This window comes from Lepidothrix coronata, unplaced genomic scaffold (genome assembly GCF_001604755.1).
Source record: "Lepidothrix coronata isolate B3197 unplaced genomic scaffold, Lepidothrix_coronata-1.0 Scaffold141, whole genome shotgun sequence".
In the NCBI taxonomy this organism is placed as follows: domain Eukaryota; kingdom Metazoa; phylum Chordata; class Aves; order Passeriformes; family Pipridae; genus Lepidothrix; species Lepidothrix coronata.
In genome coordinates, this window is record NW_016690321.1 from 729,389 (window position 1) to 749,327 (window position 19,939).

Below are 19,939 nucleotides of genomic sequence, written 5' to 3' on the forward strand. Positions count from 1 at the left end.
TAAAGGAAATTACTTCAGACTAATGTATTTTATAGTGGAAAGAAATTAATATCTTGGTGTTAGCTTTTTTCTTTTTCCAGTTCCTTATAAATCTCCCTCTCCATTTTTCAGTCTCCTTTCCCCTGGCAGAGAGAGCCATAGTTCAAAATACACATTATTGACTGGGAAGATCATCAAGTTGGAATGAAATTCCTCTTGACTTGATGCTAATCAGTTTATCATTGATTATTTTAATGTGCTTTTTATGGTTCAAGTGGGTTAATCAGCTCATCATACTAAGAAAACTGAAGCTAGAAAGTATTTTAAATAGAAACCACTCAACAGAAGAATTCCATGGTTAATAATTCTGAAATATGTTTATGTATAGCAAAGATAAGAGTCACTATAGAGATCTCTTCTATCACCTGTGAACATGAGTAGTTAGATATTTCTTACTCAAATTGTGTATCATAGTTTATTAGCAGAATTTCATCAGTGGCAGCATCAGAACTTAAGGCAAGAAGAAATCAGGCCGTAATAATGCATAATGAAGAGAACAATCACATCATGCGCTCCAAATTCAGTGACTGATAATTCATACACAGCTTTTGCTTGCATTTAGTTATCATATGATACCTCTTTTGCCTCTCAGAGCCTTGCCTGTGCAAGAATCGTCTTTTGGACCTCCTTAAAGGCTTAGTTTTACCCAAATGAAAGGTCATAGAGCAGACAATCTCTTCCACAAAACAAATCAACAACAACAACGAGGAAACCACAACTAATTTTTGCAGCAAGGAACTAGAATATCATTCAAGGTTTTTTCCTAGAAAGTATATTTAAAAACACAGAAATATATAGGATCTCCTCTGTATTTTTTTATCACCTACAGGAAAATGTTGGTGTTCCCTTCAGTCTGAACAGCCAAGGGACAGCAGTTGATCCAGAAGATAAATCTTGTTTAATGGTCCTCTAAGGCTTTTTGTTATAACATTTAGCTTAAAAGATCCTTTTATGCTAAAGGGATGGTTACATCTCTCTACTCATATGTAGAATTATTATTCATGTGTAGAATAATAGAATGCTAAAATTTGTGCTAATGAGTGAGAATGCAGAAATGAAATTACTGGATACAATTGGATTTTTCTGATTGCTTTTGATAAATTTTTAAGCATACAGGTTCCAGTGTAGCTTTCCCCTTTTCTTGTTGTAAAGTCAGTGTCTTAATAACCACATAGGCCAGGCTGTCTCAAGATAAGTAATGTATTGTCCTGGTGACTGTTCTGTCAAAAGTTTATACTACTACAGAGGAGAGCACAGATTACAACCAGATTAAAATGTTAAGTGTCATTGTTGAAGTATACCCTATAACAGCAAATTGTTAAGCATTTACCTGTAAAACAATATGCTACTAGTCATCAGGGTTTTTTTACTCTTTACAAAGCTAAAAGTACTTTGATACTTGTTACTGCAGTACAGTCACTTGGATATCACCTGTTCTTCAAGTCCTGGGATATTCGTCTGAAATTTCCTTCTTCTGTTCATTTCATCAATTCCTTTCTAATAAGTATCAATTTTGAGACCTCTCCTTCTGAATGTTCAGTTTGTGTCCGTTTTCCGCCTGTGTTCTCTGGATTTGCTTTTGCAAAATGAAGGAGTTTTGTCTTTCAGAGCGGGAAGGTCACAGGAAGTGAATCAGGAGGTGTCATTGATCTTACACTGGATGAAGAGGATGATAATTCTTCTCCAGGTAGGCGGAAGATATTTTGCTAACTGCAGGGGTAACTGAGCTACAAGTATTATTTCATCACATGAATGACAGAAAGTAATAAACTTATGTTTCTGCTTATAGTGTATTTTTTCCTTGGTGTTTCAGTTAAATACAACTGTTGTTAAAAAAATTGATAGGTGTTAAATAAAAGGAATTTTACGCATAGTCTGTGAGATTTTTACCTTTCCCTTAATTTAAGTATTGTTGCTATCTATTCTTAAATCTGTTAGGCTTGGAGAGTAATTTGAGGCATTTGAGTTCTTGATAATATTTTAGCAAGTTCTTCTAGATGTATTTCTTTTTTCTCTTTATTGATTAGTTAAAGACCATTTAATTCTACAATTGGTATTCAGGCATTAGATTACTACAGCTTCTAATCTTTTGTTTAACTAAAACGCTTTGTTGCAAGGGTTTAAAGACCAAATGCAAATCTGTTGTTTGCTTTAGAACTGTATGCCAAGATCAGAGTAAATATAGTTGTGCTCTTATATCCTTTGGCAGTTTGGATGCACTTCATCTTATAAAAGAATACCTTTCTTTTTTTATAAGTCTTGGGTAAGTTTAGGCAGATCTAATTATAGCTAGCGTTGGATTAGTGAAGAATTATAGTACTTCAGAGAAGAAATAAGAGTCTGTGCTTAGACCATGTATTGTGCTGCCATCTTCATTGAAAAAAAACTATATTTCTGCTATTGGAGATAATATTTTCTTTCTGCGTGGTCCCTAAATGCATGTCCCTGCACTGCATTCTGAAGTCCAGCCACCAAGAGGTTTGATTCCTCTGGACAACCTCAGTAGCTCTTTCTCCAGCTAGTGCATTCAGGTTCTACACAAACATTCTTAATAGCTTAAATTGCTTTATTTGTATTACACAAATGTAGAAAATCATATTGGCATGGGGTAGCATTTCTTTCAGTGAGGAAGAAATCATAGCCATAGAATGGTTTGGGTTGGAAAGGACCTTAAAGATCATCTCATTCCAACCCCCCTGCCATGGGCATGAACACCTTCCACTAGACCAGGTTGTTCAGAGCCCCATCCAGCCTGACCTTGAACACTTCCATGTGATGTTATCACCAAAAGTGGAGTGCATGTGGTATACAAGTATTAGGGAAGCATGATGTAATTCAGATAGCTGACCATCTGGTTCTTTTATCAGTAGAGAATATGTGGTGCACGCTGAATCGAGTATGAGCCAACAGTGTGTTCTCATTTCAATTTAAGTAATTACTCCTCCCATATTGACACTGGTGGGACCACAGCTGAAATACAGTGTCCAGTTTTGACTCCCCCTTCCTTGAGCTCAGAAGAGTTGTGGTAGCACTGAGAGGGACTCACAGATGGTGTCAGGGTGGTGGGGGCCTGAAGTGTATTACCTGTGAGAAGAGATCAACAGACATGGCGTGTTTGGCAAAGAGCAAAGCAAAAGACAACGTAATAGTAGCCTACAACCATATGGAGGATCATTACAAAGATGATGGAGCACAACTTCTCAGCAGAGCCATGAACTACAAGTTCAGGAGGTTCAAGCTTAGCTTGAGGGGAAAACAAATCACCGTAGTGCAGCACAGAGCGATGGTAGAAGCTCCACTCTCAAAATGTTTTTAGGTTTCAGCAGGGCAAAACCACAAGCCCTGTGAATTAGTGTTGGTGACAGTCCAGCTTCAAGAAGAAATTGGACTACATGGCCACCAGAGGTCATTTTCAGCCAGGATTTTGAATTGCTGAGTGGCAGAATAGCTCAGGCAATCAAGTTTTTACCACTGTCATCTCTTCTGAGTGTTAGTTCTCAAAAAGATAAAAAAGATGGTTGCCCTGGGATTGTGCAAGCCTGTCAGATAAGGTTAAGCTTCCCAGTCCTGCTTTAACATTCTATAAAAAACACCGAGCAGATAGAGCTAAATGGATTTATGGTATGGTTTAAAGTAGTATGTCACAGTATTGTAGTGTATTTCAGCTAATCTTTTTCTATCAAAAGTAACATTTTCCAGAGAGTTTTTCTCTCCCTGATTGCATTAAGTAGATGTTCACCTCACAATTGCCATAAAAAAATCAACACTGTGGTTGCATGTAAGATGCTTCTCTGGGTAGGAGTGCTACGGAGTTGTAGCTCAATTACAGTGTAGTAACTTAACTCTTCCTCAGTTTCTTTGTTGGGGCTCGAGCCTATATCTTAAAAATTTCTCCAGTGGGATATTCAGAGATTCTTTCCCCTTAGTTGTCACATTTTAGAAAACTGTCCTTCCATTAGGAGGAAGGTTAGTGGGGTACTTCCAGGCTGGGTTAGTTCCTGTGAGTCTCTTCACTGCAAAGCAGAAGCTAGACTCTTACCGATAGTCTGAAGCCGCGCAGATTAGTTCATGTTTAGAGTTTATGTGAGGAGTCAGTATTTTTTACATAAGCTGTAGAAACACAGGAACCAAAACCCTAGTAAAAGCTTGAGTTTCACAATGCAGTGAGAACAGATCACTAGGATTTTTGAGTAAGTTTCTTGGGAATGTGTTCTGATAATAATCAGGTTAGAGGAAGAGTACACTTCTGACAGCTTTTGCATAACCATATATATCTGTATACCTTTGGCTAAATGTTTTTTTCCACTGCACTTTGTTTACAGCAAATGTGGAGCAAGTTCTATGTTGTTCTAGATTTATTGGTACACAACCTCAAAACAGAAAATACCTAAAGCATTATGGTGTTTTCTGCAGGAATATTAGTTCAGTATTAATTCAAGTAGAAGAGCAACACTTACATAGTGTTCTTGGGAACACTCAGATCCTGATTATTTTCTTTAAAGCATTGTCACCCACATATAAAGTAAACCTAATTAAATACCTTGTAAAAGGTATTTAAATAGATATTAATATCTACTAATATCTAATAAAACCTGATGTGTGCAAAAATTGTTAATGAAAATGTTGTGTAACCTTCAAGAAACCATGTTAATAATTTCTGTTCAGAACAATTGTCAACCTTTCATCAGAGTAACCTGGATACTTTTCTGTCTGCAAGTACTTGTATTTTGGACCTTGCTGTCCTTTTTATAAAATATTTGTATAGCACATGGCATCAAATTATTTTATAAGAACATTAAAACAATAGATTAAAGTGGCTTTGTGATCTAAGAAAGATATCTTCCACTTTATTTTGTAGGAAAAATTATTAAATACATAGTATCGGGGGTTTATTTTATAAGGTGTTTTATCTGATTAACAAATCTGTAGTTTCCTGGATGCTTTTTATTTTCTTATTCTTGAACATGGGTATGGCATGTTTGCTGTTTCTAATCCCACTATGCCGGTTATGAATTAGTACAGTGTTTAAAACTCCTTCGTGCTATAACTGCAGTGTTGTAGGCCCAGTTTCTGACGTGGAAATTAGCCCCTTTTCCATTTTGTGTATTAGATTAGGAGTTTTGCTTACACCTTCAGTAGTAATGATTTCCATATTATGCTCATTTCCATAAATCAGATTTTTCCATCTCCTGTACGTCCATGTTTGTTATGAATATGATGCTGTGTTCATTTAATATTGGAACTGTTTCTTAATTACTTTTAATCTTAGTTCTGTGCTTACTATGCACCAAGTCTTCCTGTTTTCCTTGCTGTTTTTTTTATTTACATAGCCTTTGCCATTTGTTTCCATTTATTTAGCAAAGTCTAGATGGTTATCTTTCATCGTTTCCTGTGGCTCGTGCAATCCTGACCTAGTTTCCAGCGGCTGGAATGTCAGCAGGGTTCTTGATTTGTCAAGGATAAATGAACTTGCTCTGTGTGAGATTAAAAACAAAAGTAAAACTGAAAAAGCTCTCACATTTGTCCAGACTGACATTTTCCTAGGAAAAAAACCTACATTTTTACAGCAGTACTGTGTCTGGGATTTTACTTGTTGGATTATAAGCACATCTTCTAAGTCATGACTAAGAATGCACCGATGTCACTTGAATTATTCAGTGGTAGTTGAAATGTGCATCAGTCTGTAAATATTAAAAGTAAACAGATGTGTGCATCTCTGTATGAATCTCTTCAGAATCAAGCAATTTGAACACTGGGACATTTCTCTTCCCAAAAGAAGCTTGAACCAATCACAAGGCCTCTTAGTTGATGAAAGAGCAAGAAACATCTCACCTTCTGTTTTCAAAATGAGCATCCCTTTACTGCTCCTTTTATAGACTTTGAAAAAAGAAAGAAAATTGTATTTTGATCACATGGCTTCAGCAAAGTAACTTGGCTCTGGAGTCTACAGAAAGGTCTACAATTCATACTGTTTTATTTTTGAGGTCTTGAATTTGGGGATATGATTTAGGGGTGATTATGGCAGTGCTGGGTTGACAGTTAGACTAGATGGTCTTGAAGGTCTCTTCCAACCTTGATGATTTTGTGATTCTGTAATTGCCTTTCATAGAATCCTATAGCAGTTTCTGAAGGGTACTGCTACTTAAAGCTGTTAGTAGCTAGTGTTAAAGGCAGCTCACTGAGACCATCAAAATTGTCTCAAACCGCTAAAAACCACAAAATTTTGAGCTGTGCTGCCATTAACCCTGTTCTTAGTGTTTGAAATCTAGTTGGTATACTTAATTGCAAGTTTCAAAAAGGTGTTCTTCACTATATTGTTTTCTCAAGAGTAAAATGAGTATTAACGTATTTTTATATTACATGCTCTTTTACTAAATTAGTGGCTGCTGCATGTACAATTAGGGCAAATCTTTTTTGAATGAGTGCCCTTAAAACCTACTCATTTATCTTGTGCTTTTTAGCTCTTGATGGTGTCTTCTCTGCCCACTGTTAAACTCTGATCTAGTTGAACTATCCAGGCAAAAGCTTCTCAGTTCTTCTTTATTCAGCTTACGCAGAGGCTTGATTAGATATGGACTTGCACCCTAATGAATATTTTATGTTGTCACAAATAAACTAAAGGAGGAAAAAATGTTGCTGTAGTAAACTACAGATACAGACACTATTTGTCACTTCTCACAAGTCAGTAAGTCACACTGAGGACAATGTCAATGTGAGAAAACAAATTTTCTTTATAAAGTTTTCTACAAATAATAAAGTGATTCCCCTTTTCAAGCAAATAGCATGAAAATTCAAAACAGCAACAAACAGGACTGACTAACAGATTGAACGAACGAAAGAGTCAGCAAATAACAAAAAGATATAAGCATCAAAGGTAGACAAGAACTTTTAAAAGGTTTAGGATATCTTTTTTTTTTAACAGAAACTTTTAAAGACTGGCACAGTGTTCCATTACATTCAGGTTTCCAAATTGCACTGAAATATGCAGACTTCATGATGATAGGATAGAACATTATGGAGTGAGGTGGGGGGAGATTACGATGATGAAAGTGAGGGAGGAGAGTTGAATGAATTTTCTGCAGATTTGTTTGCAGAATGAAAAGGTCAAAGAAATGTCATACTCAGAAATATATTCACAAATCTGTAAATGGGGACAGGGGAAAGAGATTTTGAAAGTCTGTGACGTTTAAAATTCTGATTCAGAAATTAAAATTTCTATTTGCTATTGTCTATAACTTTATTTTATTTTAAAGCAGATGGCAAGAAGCAGAAGCAGAACCAGACACCAGTTACAGGACTGAGCGTACCCACGCAGCCCTTGGCTCGGCCCTTGCAGCCCAATTTGCCGCCTTTGCAGCCAAACCCTGTGCAGCAGACAGGTGTGCCGACCAGTGGGCCTTCCCAGACCGCTATACACGTATTACCTACAGGTGACTTCATCTTACTTCATCACAGTGTGAATACAGGGGCTGATTTTTTGTTAGACTTGACTCTTGTGTGTTCTACATTGTGCTAATCTTTTCAAGTGAATATTCAGAATGTCTCGGTCACTTCTTAATCTTTCATTCTGGTCAGTTTCCCATAACTTTTTTTTTTTTCCCAAAAAAAATTTTTGAAGTAAAAGGGGAAAATAGTATTACTGGTTTGGAAAGAATTCAGGATCAAATTAATTCCATGGGGAGGAAGAAATCCTACTAAGGGTGGTCACGGAAGTTATTAAATATCCTGTTGTTTGTAAAAGTGAAGTAGAAAAAACCTGTAATAGCTGCCTTATACAAGTAATGGGGAAAAAATATTATCAACATCACTCCTATGTCTGTCCCTGTGCACTTGGCAGTTAATCCTTTTGGCAGAGTGAGCGGCAAGGCTGGCATTGAAGTTCAATCCCTAGATGAATATTATTTTGTCTGTAGTGTGATTAAGTTTTTCCCCTTTCTTTCTAACATAAAGAAACATAGATCCTCTTTTTTTTTTTTCCCTTATTTTACTCTATTTTGCTGTATATGGTTGTTGAAGATTAGTTGGTGCCGAAATTGTCTTTTGACTGATCTGTTCTGCAGGCTCTTTGGTGGTGGGTTTTAGATTCTCCACCGCTGTCCTTACATTCAGGACCTTTGGGAGCAGGGGAGGTATAATATTTATCTTTTCTGTTAGAAATTTGTATATATATTGACATTAACATTTCAGGTGAAAATACTGTATGTTTAGACTGTTTTCACTTTTCTTGCATTATCAAAATCAAATAGAATTTCACAGAGCGAGTTTTTCTTTTACATGGCTCAGATGAGTCAGTTTTCCAAAGAAGATGTGTACTCTGGAATAGGCATATAGCTTCATGTCATGGAATTCGATTCCAGGGTCTGTCTGTCTTTTTTCAGCTCCGACAACAGTGAATGTAACTCATCGGCCAGTGACTCAAACTGCTCCAAAGCTTCCTATACCAAGAACCCCTGCTAACCATCAGGTGGTCTATACCACTATTCCTGCACCACCAGCTCAGAATTCCATAAGAGGAGCTGTCATGACAAATCCAGGTTTAAGGCCAGTCAACCCGCAGGCTGGAGGTAGGGGATGATTCCTTCCATGCACTTCTTACCGTGACACTACCTCATGGATGTGGGATTTCGTTTTTTGGTTTGGGTTTGCTGTTTGGTCTCTTTACAATACTAGTCCAAGTTACAGAGGTTAAGGGGTTTTTTCCAGGTTACAGACTTGAGAAAAATCTTAGGCTACTAAGAAATTCCACCTGCAGCTATGTAAATAAAGAAAAACTGTATTTAAGTCATCTCAGGCACTAGCTCTGCCAATTAAAGCATCTCTGGATGACATACAGAATACTTTACAAGGTAGCAGAAGGTAATGTGATTGGCACCATGTTCCATGGAAAGATGGAGACCATTCTTGTATTATGGTATAAGATTAAAACATATTTATATGTAGTAAATCATGTTTGATTTCCTGTATAAAAGTCACATTTCTCTCAGACATCTTAATATAATTCCTTACAAATCTCTATGTCCTGTGCCCAGCTGTCTCAGTTTAATGAGACTGAAGTGTTTGCTACAAAGGATGAGTTATGAGGAAGACCAAACTCCTCCCTCTAAGCAATTGTAAATCCAAAATTAAGAGGCTCCAGTTGAGGAAATATGGAGAAAGAAAAGATAACAGCCCTTTATTAAAGGATATATGTGTATAGGCAGCACAACAAAAGAACAAAAAAAAGCCAAACAACAATCCTGCACCCAGAGTTCCCACCAAAAACAGTTCAGTACTTTTTGCCTTTTGGCACAATTCTAACCACTGTCAGCAGGGGACGATGTTGGATCACTGGAGGGGCAGAGCCTGCGGTGCTCTGTGTTGGTCGGCAGGGGGCGGGTTATATCAAGGCTTCATATTTGCATACTGGGTAGAGAGTTTTCACATATTATTAACAAAAAAAGCAATAATGTTTCTTGATTCCTTTTAGGTATCATGAGTTTCCAGTGTTTGGTTCATTCTACCTTCTTCACTGTCTTTGTTATGCAGCTTTCAGAAATGGTGCTACTGATGTATATTGGTTTATATTATCATTGCAACAGTCTTTAGTGTGAGTAGATGCTTCCAGAGTAAGATCTCTACACCTTGTCTTTGAAAGACTGACTGTGAGAACCCATCCAAAGTGTTTTGCAAATTGCAGTTTTGTCCTTCTGCCTCAACTGAGTACTATGCCTAGAAATAATGCTACATTTGTACTTATTAAGGCGTTTCTGACCATCTTCAGATTATTGTAATTTCCTGAGACAGAACCACAGTCATACTAAACCAGTATACCTGACAGGATTCTCATAGATGAGAAATAGCCAGCTCAGGTGACTGTCTATCCTACAGGAGTTTGCACAGCTTCATCAGCTTCTTAGATAGATGCGCCAATACGAAAAAGATGTGAAGCATCTACCTAGTGTTAAATGCTATTATTATAAAGTGCTAAGATTTAGCACTCTGAACTCCCTGCCTCAGAGTTGCAGATCATAGACTTCTGACACTCATCCCCTGTGATTGTAGCTTGGTGAGTGTTTATATAGAGAAGAAATTGCCATTCAATAGCTGTGGTTTCCTGATATGTGTTGCTCTCTGAGCTTATCTTCTGGAATATTAGAACGCTTCCATCTCACAGAGGTGTGGAACTCTAGGGGGTGGTAGAGATTGCCCTGAAACTTGTATTTCTAGATGGAAATGGAGGGACACTCTAGGCAACCCGCAACAATGAGCAAAAGCTTTGAGTTCACAGAACATACATGTTCCAACAGTGAATAGATAAAAGTGTTACTTAAGAGAATTAAATGTAGTATAAAATGAATGAAAACTTGGTAGCTTGCAAGAGTTTTGGATATTATGTATAAGGCTATAAAACTGCCTAGTTTATTTCTGCCAATCAGGTCAATTTGCTGTGGGAATGAATGAAATGGTGATGCCTGTGAGTAATATCCATCATGGTGTCTGTTCTGTGAGGGAGGACAAGCAGCTTGGACTGTGACTTACCTTTTTTGTTTTCAGTGCCACCCATAGCACAGCTTTGTGAGTGGATATCATTCTGCTGCAGCAGCATTTATCTTTTCTTTTCTGAATCTCAAAGTGATGTTTTTCTTTCCATACTTAAGCTCCCTATATCTCCCCCCCTTCCCCTCCCCACCCATTTCTTTCATGCTACAAATTATTAAAGCGACATTCTGCCCCCTCTGCAAACATAAATACTTGCTCTCTTCTCACTTTTACAGCTTCAGGGGATGGGAGGTAATACTATTGTTAGGCAGCACTTCATCAGTCTGCTGGAAGCTTGAGGAGAGTGTGTCTGTCTGAAATTTGGTTTCATCCAGCTGAACCACGGAGTTGGTCTTCCAATGTTCTGTTTAGCTGATTGTAATTATTGAATACTCAAAAGTATCCATTGTGCTTCTTACAGGTATGGCAGTGCGAATGCCTCAGACAACCTATGTGGTGAACAACGGGCTGACTCTCGGGTCTGGAGCACCTCAGCTGACAGTGCATCATCGACCGCCGCAAGCGCATGCTGTGAGTGGTGCCTTTGAAATTACTGGATGCAATTTACAGGCCTGTCTCTGCATTAGTACCTCTCAGATTGCTTCTTAGCATGAACTGCAGAATAGTGATGTGCCTTCTAGACACTTTTTTAGCCAGTTTACATGCACAGCACCACCCAATCGCCTACAGCAACTTCTGCCCAGAATAGTAAAAGCTGTGCAACCCGTTAGTTTACCCTGGCCTTCTCCAAATCACCAGCAGTGCATATTGAAAAATAGTACATGAATTGTCTGCACGGACTTGTGGAGTCAAGGGTACAAAAGAACTGCTACTAAAAAACATTTAGTCATGGTTTGGCTATGAATTGGCTCACAAGCTTTTCAGTACAGCTGTTTGCAAAACTGAGGAAACAGAACAACATGCAAACGAGATCCCCAAGGTTGCCAATTCCCATATTTCAGAGGGGTTTTTTTAATCACTGTTGGGCATGATTACTTCTGCATTGACTCAAACCCCTTTTTGTAAGTATTTGAGAATTTTCTCTGACTCATTTCATTTCAAATATGTTGCCTGCACACTCACTGTTGGGCAGTTGCATTACTTATGGTGTCCTGAAATGGTAAATATATTATCAAGAAGGTGGCTTACCATTCTTTCAGTCTAAACACCATTCAACTTCATGCATTCTTCAGTGACAAATAATGAGACTAAATCCAGCCAATATCACAGAGAACACTTAAGATGCCAAAATCTACCCCAGATTCCAACCTGAAAGATCCTAGGCTTGAAAAAAATAACAAAATTTCATACTTATTGTAACCATGTTCCTAAATGCATCTTAACTAACATAAACAAGAGACCTAGGGCTGGTTTTGCAGTATAAAAAAGAAATATCACTGGAAAGAAATATTTTTGCCCTTATTTCAAAATTTTCTGGAAACTGAGGCTGAGCTTTTGTGGTGAATTTAAGGGATAAAATCCATGTAGCACCATTAACCTTTCTTCTGTTGGTGACTGAAAACCTGTCTGTTGAAAAGATGATGAGATGTCAGCTTAATGCACTGCCTGGGGTGTTTTGGGTAATGTGGGAACAGCAGCTCAAACGTAGATTGGCTCAAAGTCATTGTGAACCTGCCTGCTCAGTTATGATAAAGAGCACAGTTTTCACTCCATCCCCTCTTGGCTGGGAAGCAAAGAGGATATAGGGAAATAACTGCAGCAATGATCAGTTGTAGAGCTAGGGATTTATATGTAAATAACCTAAGAATTTATGGCATCCTTGGTCCCACCCCTTCTCAACATTTTCTGCTGCTCCCTTGCCTCTGCACACAGGACTGATAGTTGTGGTGGCTGGATGATTGCAGGCTCATTTGCTTCCAGTTACCTGGGGAATGATGAATTAAGGCTCCTTCCAACTGCTGTAAACTCTGACCTTTCCCTTGTTGCCCTTATGCTGCTTAGGAGCCACCACGCCCTGTACATCCTGCCCCACTTCCAGAGGCACCACAGCCACCACGTCTGCCCCCTGAAGCTGCCAACACTTCTCCGCCTCAAAAGCCACAGCTGAAGCTGGCACGGGTACAGAGCCAGAATGGAATTGTGCTGTCATGGAGTGTCATGGAGGTGGACCGGAGCTGTGCCAATGTGGACAGTTACCATCTCTACGCCTACCATGAGGACCCAAGTGCCACTATGCCCTCCCAGTGGAAGAAGATCGGGGAAGTGAAGGCCCTCCCTCTCCCTATGGCATGCACTCTTACACAGTTCGTGTCTGGCAGCAAATACTACTTTGCAGTGCGGGCTAAGGACATCTATGGACGCTTTGGACCGTTCTGTGACCCCCAGTCCACAGATGTGATCTCTTCTCAGAGCAGTTAAACAGAGATCTTTGGAGCCTTTAAACCTGCCCTGGTACCAAGAATTACCCCAGTTTTGGGGGGAGTTGATCCCATGCATGTAATTCACTTTTAAATCCACTCTCTGCAGAATTATTTTAGACAGTTGTGTGATACACTACATGCATTCAGAACCAAAAGAAAAATAAAGTGTCACCTGCAGCAAGAGATCCTGTTTTTTCTGAATAGTTCATGTCATGGGCCATTTGAAACTTTCATTTTCGCTTCCATGACAGCTGTTCCATATAGATACCTACGTACCCTTTATCCAAGGGCATCCTGAATGCCTGGGATTCTGCTTCTGAGTGGGAACAAAATAGTAAATTACAGTTTGTCTGAAGCAAAACACACACATTTGTGCTGGAAGATTGAGTGGTCTGGTCTTACTTTACAAACTGGAATGAACTCTCTGAGGGGAGGGAAGGGAACTTCTAGTCTGGCCAGGAACCCATATGGATGTAAATTTGGAGGTGGTGGGGGGAAAAAAAAGTCACCCCACAACCTCTTACCTCTTATAAATAAGAATGCTCCTCTACTTTCACCATCCTCCCCCACCTGCCCTGGGAGCATTCCCAGGTCATATCTGACAGTGAATTGTAGAGCTGCATTCACACCTCTCTAGTTCAGACAGTTTCTCTGCCCCTCCCCTCATACATCCAGCCCTACTTTTTAGATTTATTTTGTGCCTTAAAGAATAATTTCAAAAATAAAATGTAGCCAGATACCTTGTGGTGTTCTTTTATTTGCTTGGAGTTATTTTTCCCTTTATCCTTCTAGTCTTTCACTAGTGCTTTTCATTTTCCAGGCCTGCAGTAATTATTATTTCTGTTAAGACCAGGAAGTGTAACATCTGCTGATGCTGAACTCATTTTTTATCTGCATTCTATCTGAGTATCACTCAACCCTTTCCTCACTGTAATTCTTGAGCAGTTGTTTTTGTCCTCTCAAGAATATTACAGTATACAGACAGTATTTTCCACCCGAGCCTTTCCCTGTTCTTTTGGGAAAGCTGTATGCTGCAATTCAGCCAAAGAAGAAACCTCTGTGGTGTGGCACTCTGAAAGCTTCTGCCTGTTGGCACTCAGTTTGGATGTTCAGTGAGTACGGAAAGAGAAGTTGGCTTCCCAGTTGTCTTCTCTCTCTCAGCACCTGCCTGCCTCTGCAGAAAGCCAGCACAGCCAAAGGAGTTTGGAAACTATTTTAGACACTGGCCTAAACCTTGTGAGTAATTGCAAATGTTAGTAGATGCTTTCATGATGCTTCTGAGCTGAGAAAAGAAAATTGGTGCATCTGCCCCGCTGTCGTTGACATGTTGAACTTGCTGTTTGCAGAGCCAAGTTGTAACTCACCTGGACAAGAAAGTGTATGTAAGGTTTTGATTTTGGCAATTTTCAGTTGCATTCCTGCCCAACAAAACCAAACAGTGAGTTTAGAGGGGAAAGATTCTTTTTTTTAATCCATCGTATAGCAAAGGTGCAGAATATAATATTTTTTCATTTTGATGCCCTTTTTCTTAAAACCAACATTTTGAAGTGTAAAGCAATGTTGAAAAAGTGTCAGAAAAATTAAATCCCAAAACAGGACTGGTGAAATATACTATGAGATTATGGGTTCTTTAGTTATGTTCCTTTTGAGAACTTTTAACACTGAAAGAAATGTCATTGTATACTTTTGTCTGGTTTACTGCACTCCATGTAGCTGGGATTGTCACTTCTGTCAAGTGAGCAACAGCTATTCTCGGTATGGAAACTTGCATTTAAAGTATAGCGGTTCTGTTGATTTGGGAAACAAAAAATTCTGCTAAATCCAAGTATCATCAGAGAAGGTTCACACCAACTCTCATGTAGGAATGATTTTCTCTGAACTACAGCTCTCCCTGTATTTCTGGTGCCAATAATCAAAAATGCCTTGAATTTTACTATGTTTAATTAATTTTTTGTCTGCCTATTTCAAGGAATAATTACTTAATAATGCATTCAGTCTATTTAGTCTAAAGTGGGGTTCTTATAAAGCCAGTTCTGTAGTAGAGGTTAGAGCAGTTCTTTCCAGTTGATGGCTGTCAAGTCCTGCTTGGGCAATTTTTTTTAATGTGTCTTTGAGGTTGTACCAAAGAGCCCTTGGCCATATCAGTACAATGAAGTTTTACAGTTTTAAAATTAGACTACAGCCTGGAATTTATGCATTTATTTGTGATTCCAGCCCAAACAATAAATGAGCTTTTCTATAGTTTGTGCTTGCATTTAGATCTTGTTTTTAGGTTTGTCTTGTTTTGGAAAGGCAGGGGGTGCGGGCCCTGCGTTAGAATTTTTTCTTTCCTTCAGTGAGGTATTATTAGGGATGGTCTGGCATTCTATTTGGAGGTTTTGCAGGTTGCATCCTTAGAGAAAGAAGACTCACCTTTATTTACTCCAGATGTAGTTCTTCACTGAACTGATTGTGAAAACTGGCTTCTGGCTTAACAGACCCCTTATGCTACCAACACGGGTATTGCTGAGTTCCTTACCTCATGGCACTTAGCCCATGTGGTGGAGTGGCTGGTTATTTTATTATCCTTTACCTCCTAGAAAGAATAAAGCTACTGAGAAGCTAAATTTCTGCTAGCAACAAACAATCAGAAATAATTTGTTTCATTTATTAGCATTTATTTGGAAGTATTACCAGAATATTCAGGAACACTCATTACAGGTCTGTTACTACTGTGTCTCCAGACTGGTCTCTTCATTAGCGTCAATTGCTTGAGCCTTCCAGTAATCCACTTTTAAATATGCTAAAAAGCTGTATATGGCTTTTAAGTGGAAGAGTTGGTTTTAGTTTCTTCTCTGCACTTGATGCAAGGTTTTCCATCTGACTTTCAGTAGCCTGGTATAAAGTTGTTCCTGACTGTGCGTTTTGCTGCTGCCTCTGGGTACACAACATTTCCGCAGTACTGCCCTGGATTTAGTTTCCCATGTTTTAGCAAACACGGCACTGATTCTGCAGCTGTGTTTTCCACCATTATTTACTTTCTGGTGTGGTTTAGGTTTTGGTTGTGTGTCACAACAGTCTCTCAATGTCCAGGCTGAATGTAATTTGAGTTAGTCCATCTACTTGTAGAGGAGCCCTGCTGTGCAGTGCTGATGGCAAAATGCCATTCCTGTCCACTGCATTTCTCCTAGTTGCAGCTTCATTGGCCTCTTTTATTTTGCTCTATGTCCAAAAAAGCTTTATTGCATACAAAAACTAAAGCCGTGGAGGGGGCAGACTGCAAGTGTAGCATCTGTACTGCGCCTGCAGTGGCAGCTTCAGAAAGCACAAGGGTGCAGAGGCAAGTTCCCCTCAGCCTGTAATTAATTCTACCTGTAATTATTTCCATGCTCTGAGCAGCTTCCCTAGGAGTAGCAGTTGGGCTTAGACTTTGCTCCTTTGAATTATTTGTACTACCTTTGGCCATGTTAGATCACTGAGCACAAGCACTGAGACACTCGCCCATTCCCAAGGTTTTTAGCACTAGGCTGGAAACACCTGTGGTGTTTTCCCTGTAAAATTAAGGGGTCTTACCCTGCTTCCTTTGAAAACTAAGGCAAAACCCCTTGTGCCTTCACTGGGAGCATGATTGGACCAAGTAGTAGAATCTGAACACCATTTTGTACTGTAACAAAAACAGTCACTTCAGCCGACCCTTCATGCTGTTTGTCTTAAATGTCCAATAAATTAAAATCTGTATTGTATGTAGGAATGAGTCATGTTTGTTGCTGCTCCCTAAACAGCCATTCCCCAGGATGAGTATTGCATACACTGTAAAAAATCAAGCTGTGATTCTGCCTTCTTATAAACTCTTTTGAGTATTTTCCTTTAGTCAAAAATACCTATGCAGATATTTTAAATAGAAGCTTGATATATTAAATATATATTTTTTTAGTTTTGCTGATTTGGGTTGGGCTGGGCATTGTATGAAAACACTGGAGGGAGAGGAGTTCAAATGACACTGAGCCAGCCCTGCTACCCAAGTCTGTATTCCCTTAAAAACATCTTCTGAGGGGAGAAGGAAAATAATAAGGATAGCTAGGAGAAAGCAAATGAATGATTTTTCCTTTTCATTCCTTTTAAGTTAAAAATGCATCTTTATTTCTTATCATCATTATGCAGGCTGAGTATTCTTTTCTTCTCTTCTATATACATATGCATATATATATACATCTATATATATTTGAAGTGCTGTCTTAATGTAGTTGTAAATAAGATAACTGGGTAGTAGCTGTTTGGGGAGTCCTCTTCAGCTTTAGTAATTTATTGACTATTGGGAGTCAAACATGCAAAATCCTTTTTTGGGAAACTCCACATCTGATTTCTTGTTCTGTTTTGCAGCTGGACTTGTAAATACAAAAAAAACTAATTTAATGTCCAATTTAAACTGGGCAGTTGCCAGCTCTCTCCATATTGTAGATTAGTGTGTGTCTGTATGAATTGTAGTGGAGTTTTGTCTGACAAGCCTGAAATTTATACTTTGAAATAAACTTTTGGGTTTTTAACATTTTGAGTCATCTGTGCTTAGTTCCTGACACCTCAGGAGACAACTCTCAAAAAAGAGCCCAAAGCCTGCTCTTCCTCTTCACCTCTTAAGAGGTGGCTCCTCTTAAGCCACTTTGCTTAAGTAACACTGAGCCACAATAGTTTGGCTCTTCGTCATTCCCAGGGAAGCAACTGCATGGTGCTGCCCTCACAGAAGCAAGAAACAAAAGCGTGCTGTAACTTCTGGAAAGCCACCTTGCATGCACTTCTGCAAAGCTTGGACAGACAAAATCAAGTAACCTGCTCCCCAGAGTTGCCCCAGAGGGATACAGGAATGGAAACCCAATTGCTGGTGCTACTCCAAAAACAATTTTCCTCCAGGGTGCCGGGTTTGATCTCCGAAAAAATAGTCACTCTTAGCAAGGGGCTTTGATCAAAGTACTGGATATGACTTTGGTTTTTCACAGCACCTTGAGCCTGCAGCAGTGGTCCCAGCACACTCAACTGGCCCTGGTTCTCAAGCCAGGGGGCAGCTGTTGTGCACAGCACTAATTGCATTGGTCAAGAGTAATGAAATAAGGGGTAAATGAAAAGGGTGTTTCAGTGCAGGGATCAAGTCTCTGCTCCCCACCCTACTGCTTCAAGGGTAGAAGCCAGGAATGGCACCATGACATATGTTGTTCAACTCAGTTGGGACCAATAAGATGCTGGACTAGATGGCAGTCTGGGAAAAGCTGCTTCTTGGACCCAACTCTGTTGCCAAATTGTAGAGAACTCAAAGTACTTGGAGTTACAGACATGCCTACCCCGAGTTAGTGCTGACCCTGTACTTCAAGGGCATATAGTTAATTTGTGATGGTAATAATTAGTTTCCTTGCACTTACTAAAATTTGCTTCAAGTCACTGAGCAGAAGATAATGGACTCCTGTGAAGTGATGCCTCAACACAATCCCACTTCAAAGTCCTGAGTTTCTCAAACTGGCTATTTAGACTAAGAGTATACCTACAGCACATAGTTTAGAACATGAGTTTTATCATCAAATACAGTGTAACCACTCTGCTCAAGCACTGCTGTAATTGTAGTTTGTGCAAAGTGAGTAAGTGAACATGCAGAGCACTCACTGTTTTGCTGCAGGGTGGCTTTGGCACAGTGGTAGGTCTGGTAAGGTGTTACAGCCTCAGAGCAGAATGTACAAACAGCAAAGTGCACCTCTGCACACCACCCACACTCCTACTAAGGAAACTGAAAAAAACCCCAGAAGCAGGCTAAGAAGTAATCTGACCCAGCAGCACAGCACCAGGACACTGACAAAGGAATGCCTTGGGTTCTCCCCAGGAAGTGCTGTGGAGCCTGGTCTGGGCAGTGTCATAGATTTGAAAAGAGTTGTAATTTTTTCCCCAATGTCCGTCCCCCTCGCCCCCCCAGTCAGTTTCTTCTGGGATGGGGGGGCGGGACAGAGCGAAGCCGCACGTGTTGGGCAGTGCGGGAGCGGGGGAGGGCGAGCTCTCTTGGGAAACGCGGTCGGGGACGGCTGGGAGTCTGTGGTTGGGGGGTTTTTGGGGTTCGGTCCGCGGACTGGACAGAGCCGGGAGCCCAGTTTCGGCCACCTCCTTTTCCTGAGAGTATTTCTTTTTTCCCCACGGGACACCTTGCAGAGAACGACTGAGAGAGAGAGAGAGAGAGAGAGAGAGAGAGAGACCAACCCATCTCAGAGCGAGGTATTCTGCCTTCGGACTGCCTGTGGGAAAAAGGACTTTTTTCAGTGTTGGCTGCGAGCACACATGGCTGCGAGCAGCTGTTGAACTGCCGGGACAGTCCTGCCTTCCCTCCTAACCCGGGTTGCCGCGGGTTTGTTCCCTCCCCCCCCCAACTGGGGAATTGGGACTTTGTTTCTTCTGAATGTTTTTGATTGTACCATTTGTTTATTCAGATTTTTTAATAAAAAACTGTTTCTGTTTCTTTTCCACACTTCCACCTGAAGTTTCTTAATTTCTAAATTGTAATCTTGTTAAACTACGGCAGGCACTGGTTAGACCTTGCACAGGTGTCTCCTGCTGCAGGGCAGAGGTGCTGTGACACACTGTGGCCCCTGTCAGAGCTAAGGCCGTGTAGGGTATGAGTTTGCTACTGGACTTCAGAAAAGGGGAATGACAAAGGAAGTGAAAGTCTGCATTGCATGTGGCAATTTTGGTGGTCCTGCTGGGAGGAGTCATTTCCTCTGTAGGCATTGCCTAGAGGATTGCAAGAGAGATTTATCACAATGACCTCCTAATTCCATCTCCCTACCAAGTAAGTGTCTCTCCAGCCAAGCCTGAAAACCTGAAGTTTAGGAGACAGAAGCTACAGGACTTGGAAAAATCTGGAAGTAGGGGGCAACTTCTGCCACAAATCCTCTACTTAGAGCACACCTTCCCCCCCTTTTTTTTTTCTCCAAGTGGGATCTGCAGAAGGGAATAAGATATTCAAAGAGACCTTTAAACTTCATGTGGCTGCCTGA

General features: G+C 39.9%; 1 protein-coding gene across 2 annotated transcripts in view; it reads left to right on the top strand.

Moving 5' to 3' along the window:
• Nucleotides 1-17,461, top strand: part of ATF7IP (activating transcription factor 7 interacting protein) — an 88,495-nt gene extending 71,034 nt beyond the window's left edge. The window contains exons 11-15 of one of the 2 annotated variants that reach the window (XM_017827668.1): nt 1,648-1,726; nt 7,293-7,469; nt 8,418-8,603; nt 10,979-11,088; nt 12,520-17,461. In XM_017827668.1, coding sequence (XP_017683157.1) covers nt 1,648-1,726; nt 7,293-7,469; nt 8,418-8,603; nt 10,979-11,088; nt 12,520-12,936 — 969 coding nt within the window. In that variant the 3' untranslated portion in view covers nt 12,937-17,461. The remainder of the gene's footprint in view (nt 1-1,647; nt 1,727-7,292; nt 7,470-8,417; nt 8,604-10,978; nt 11,089-12,519) is intronic. The other variant, XM_017827669.1, reaches the window with a different exon arrangement.
• Nucleotides 17,462-19,939: the final 2,478 nt, after the last annotated feature.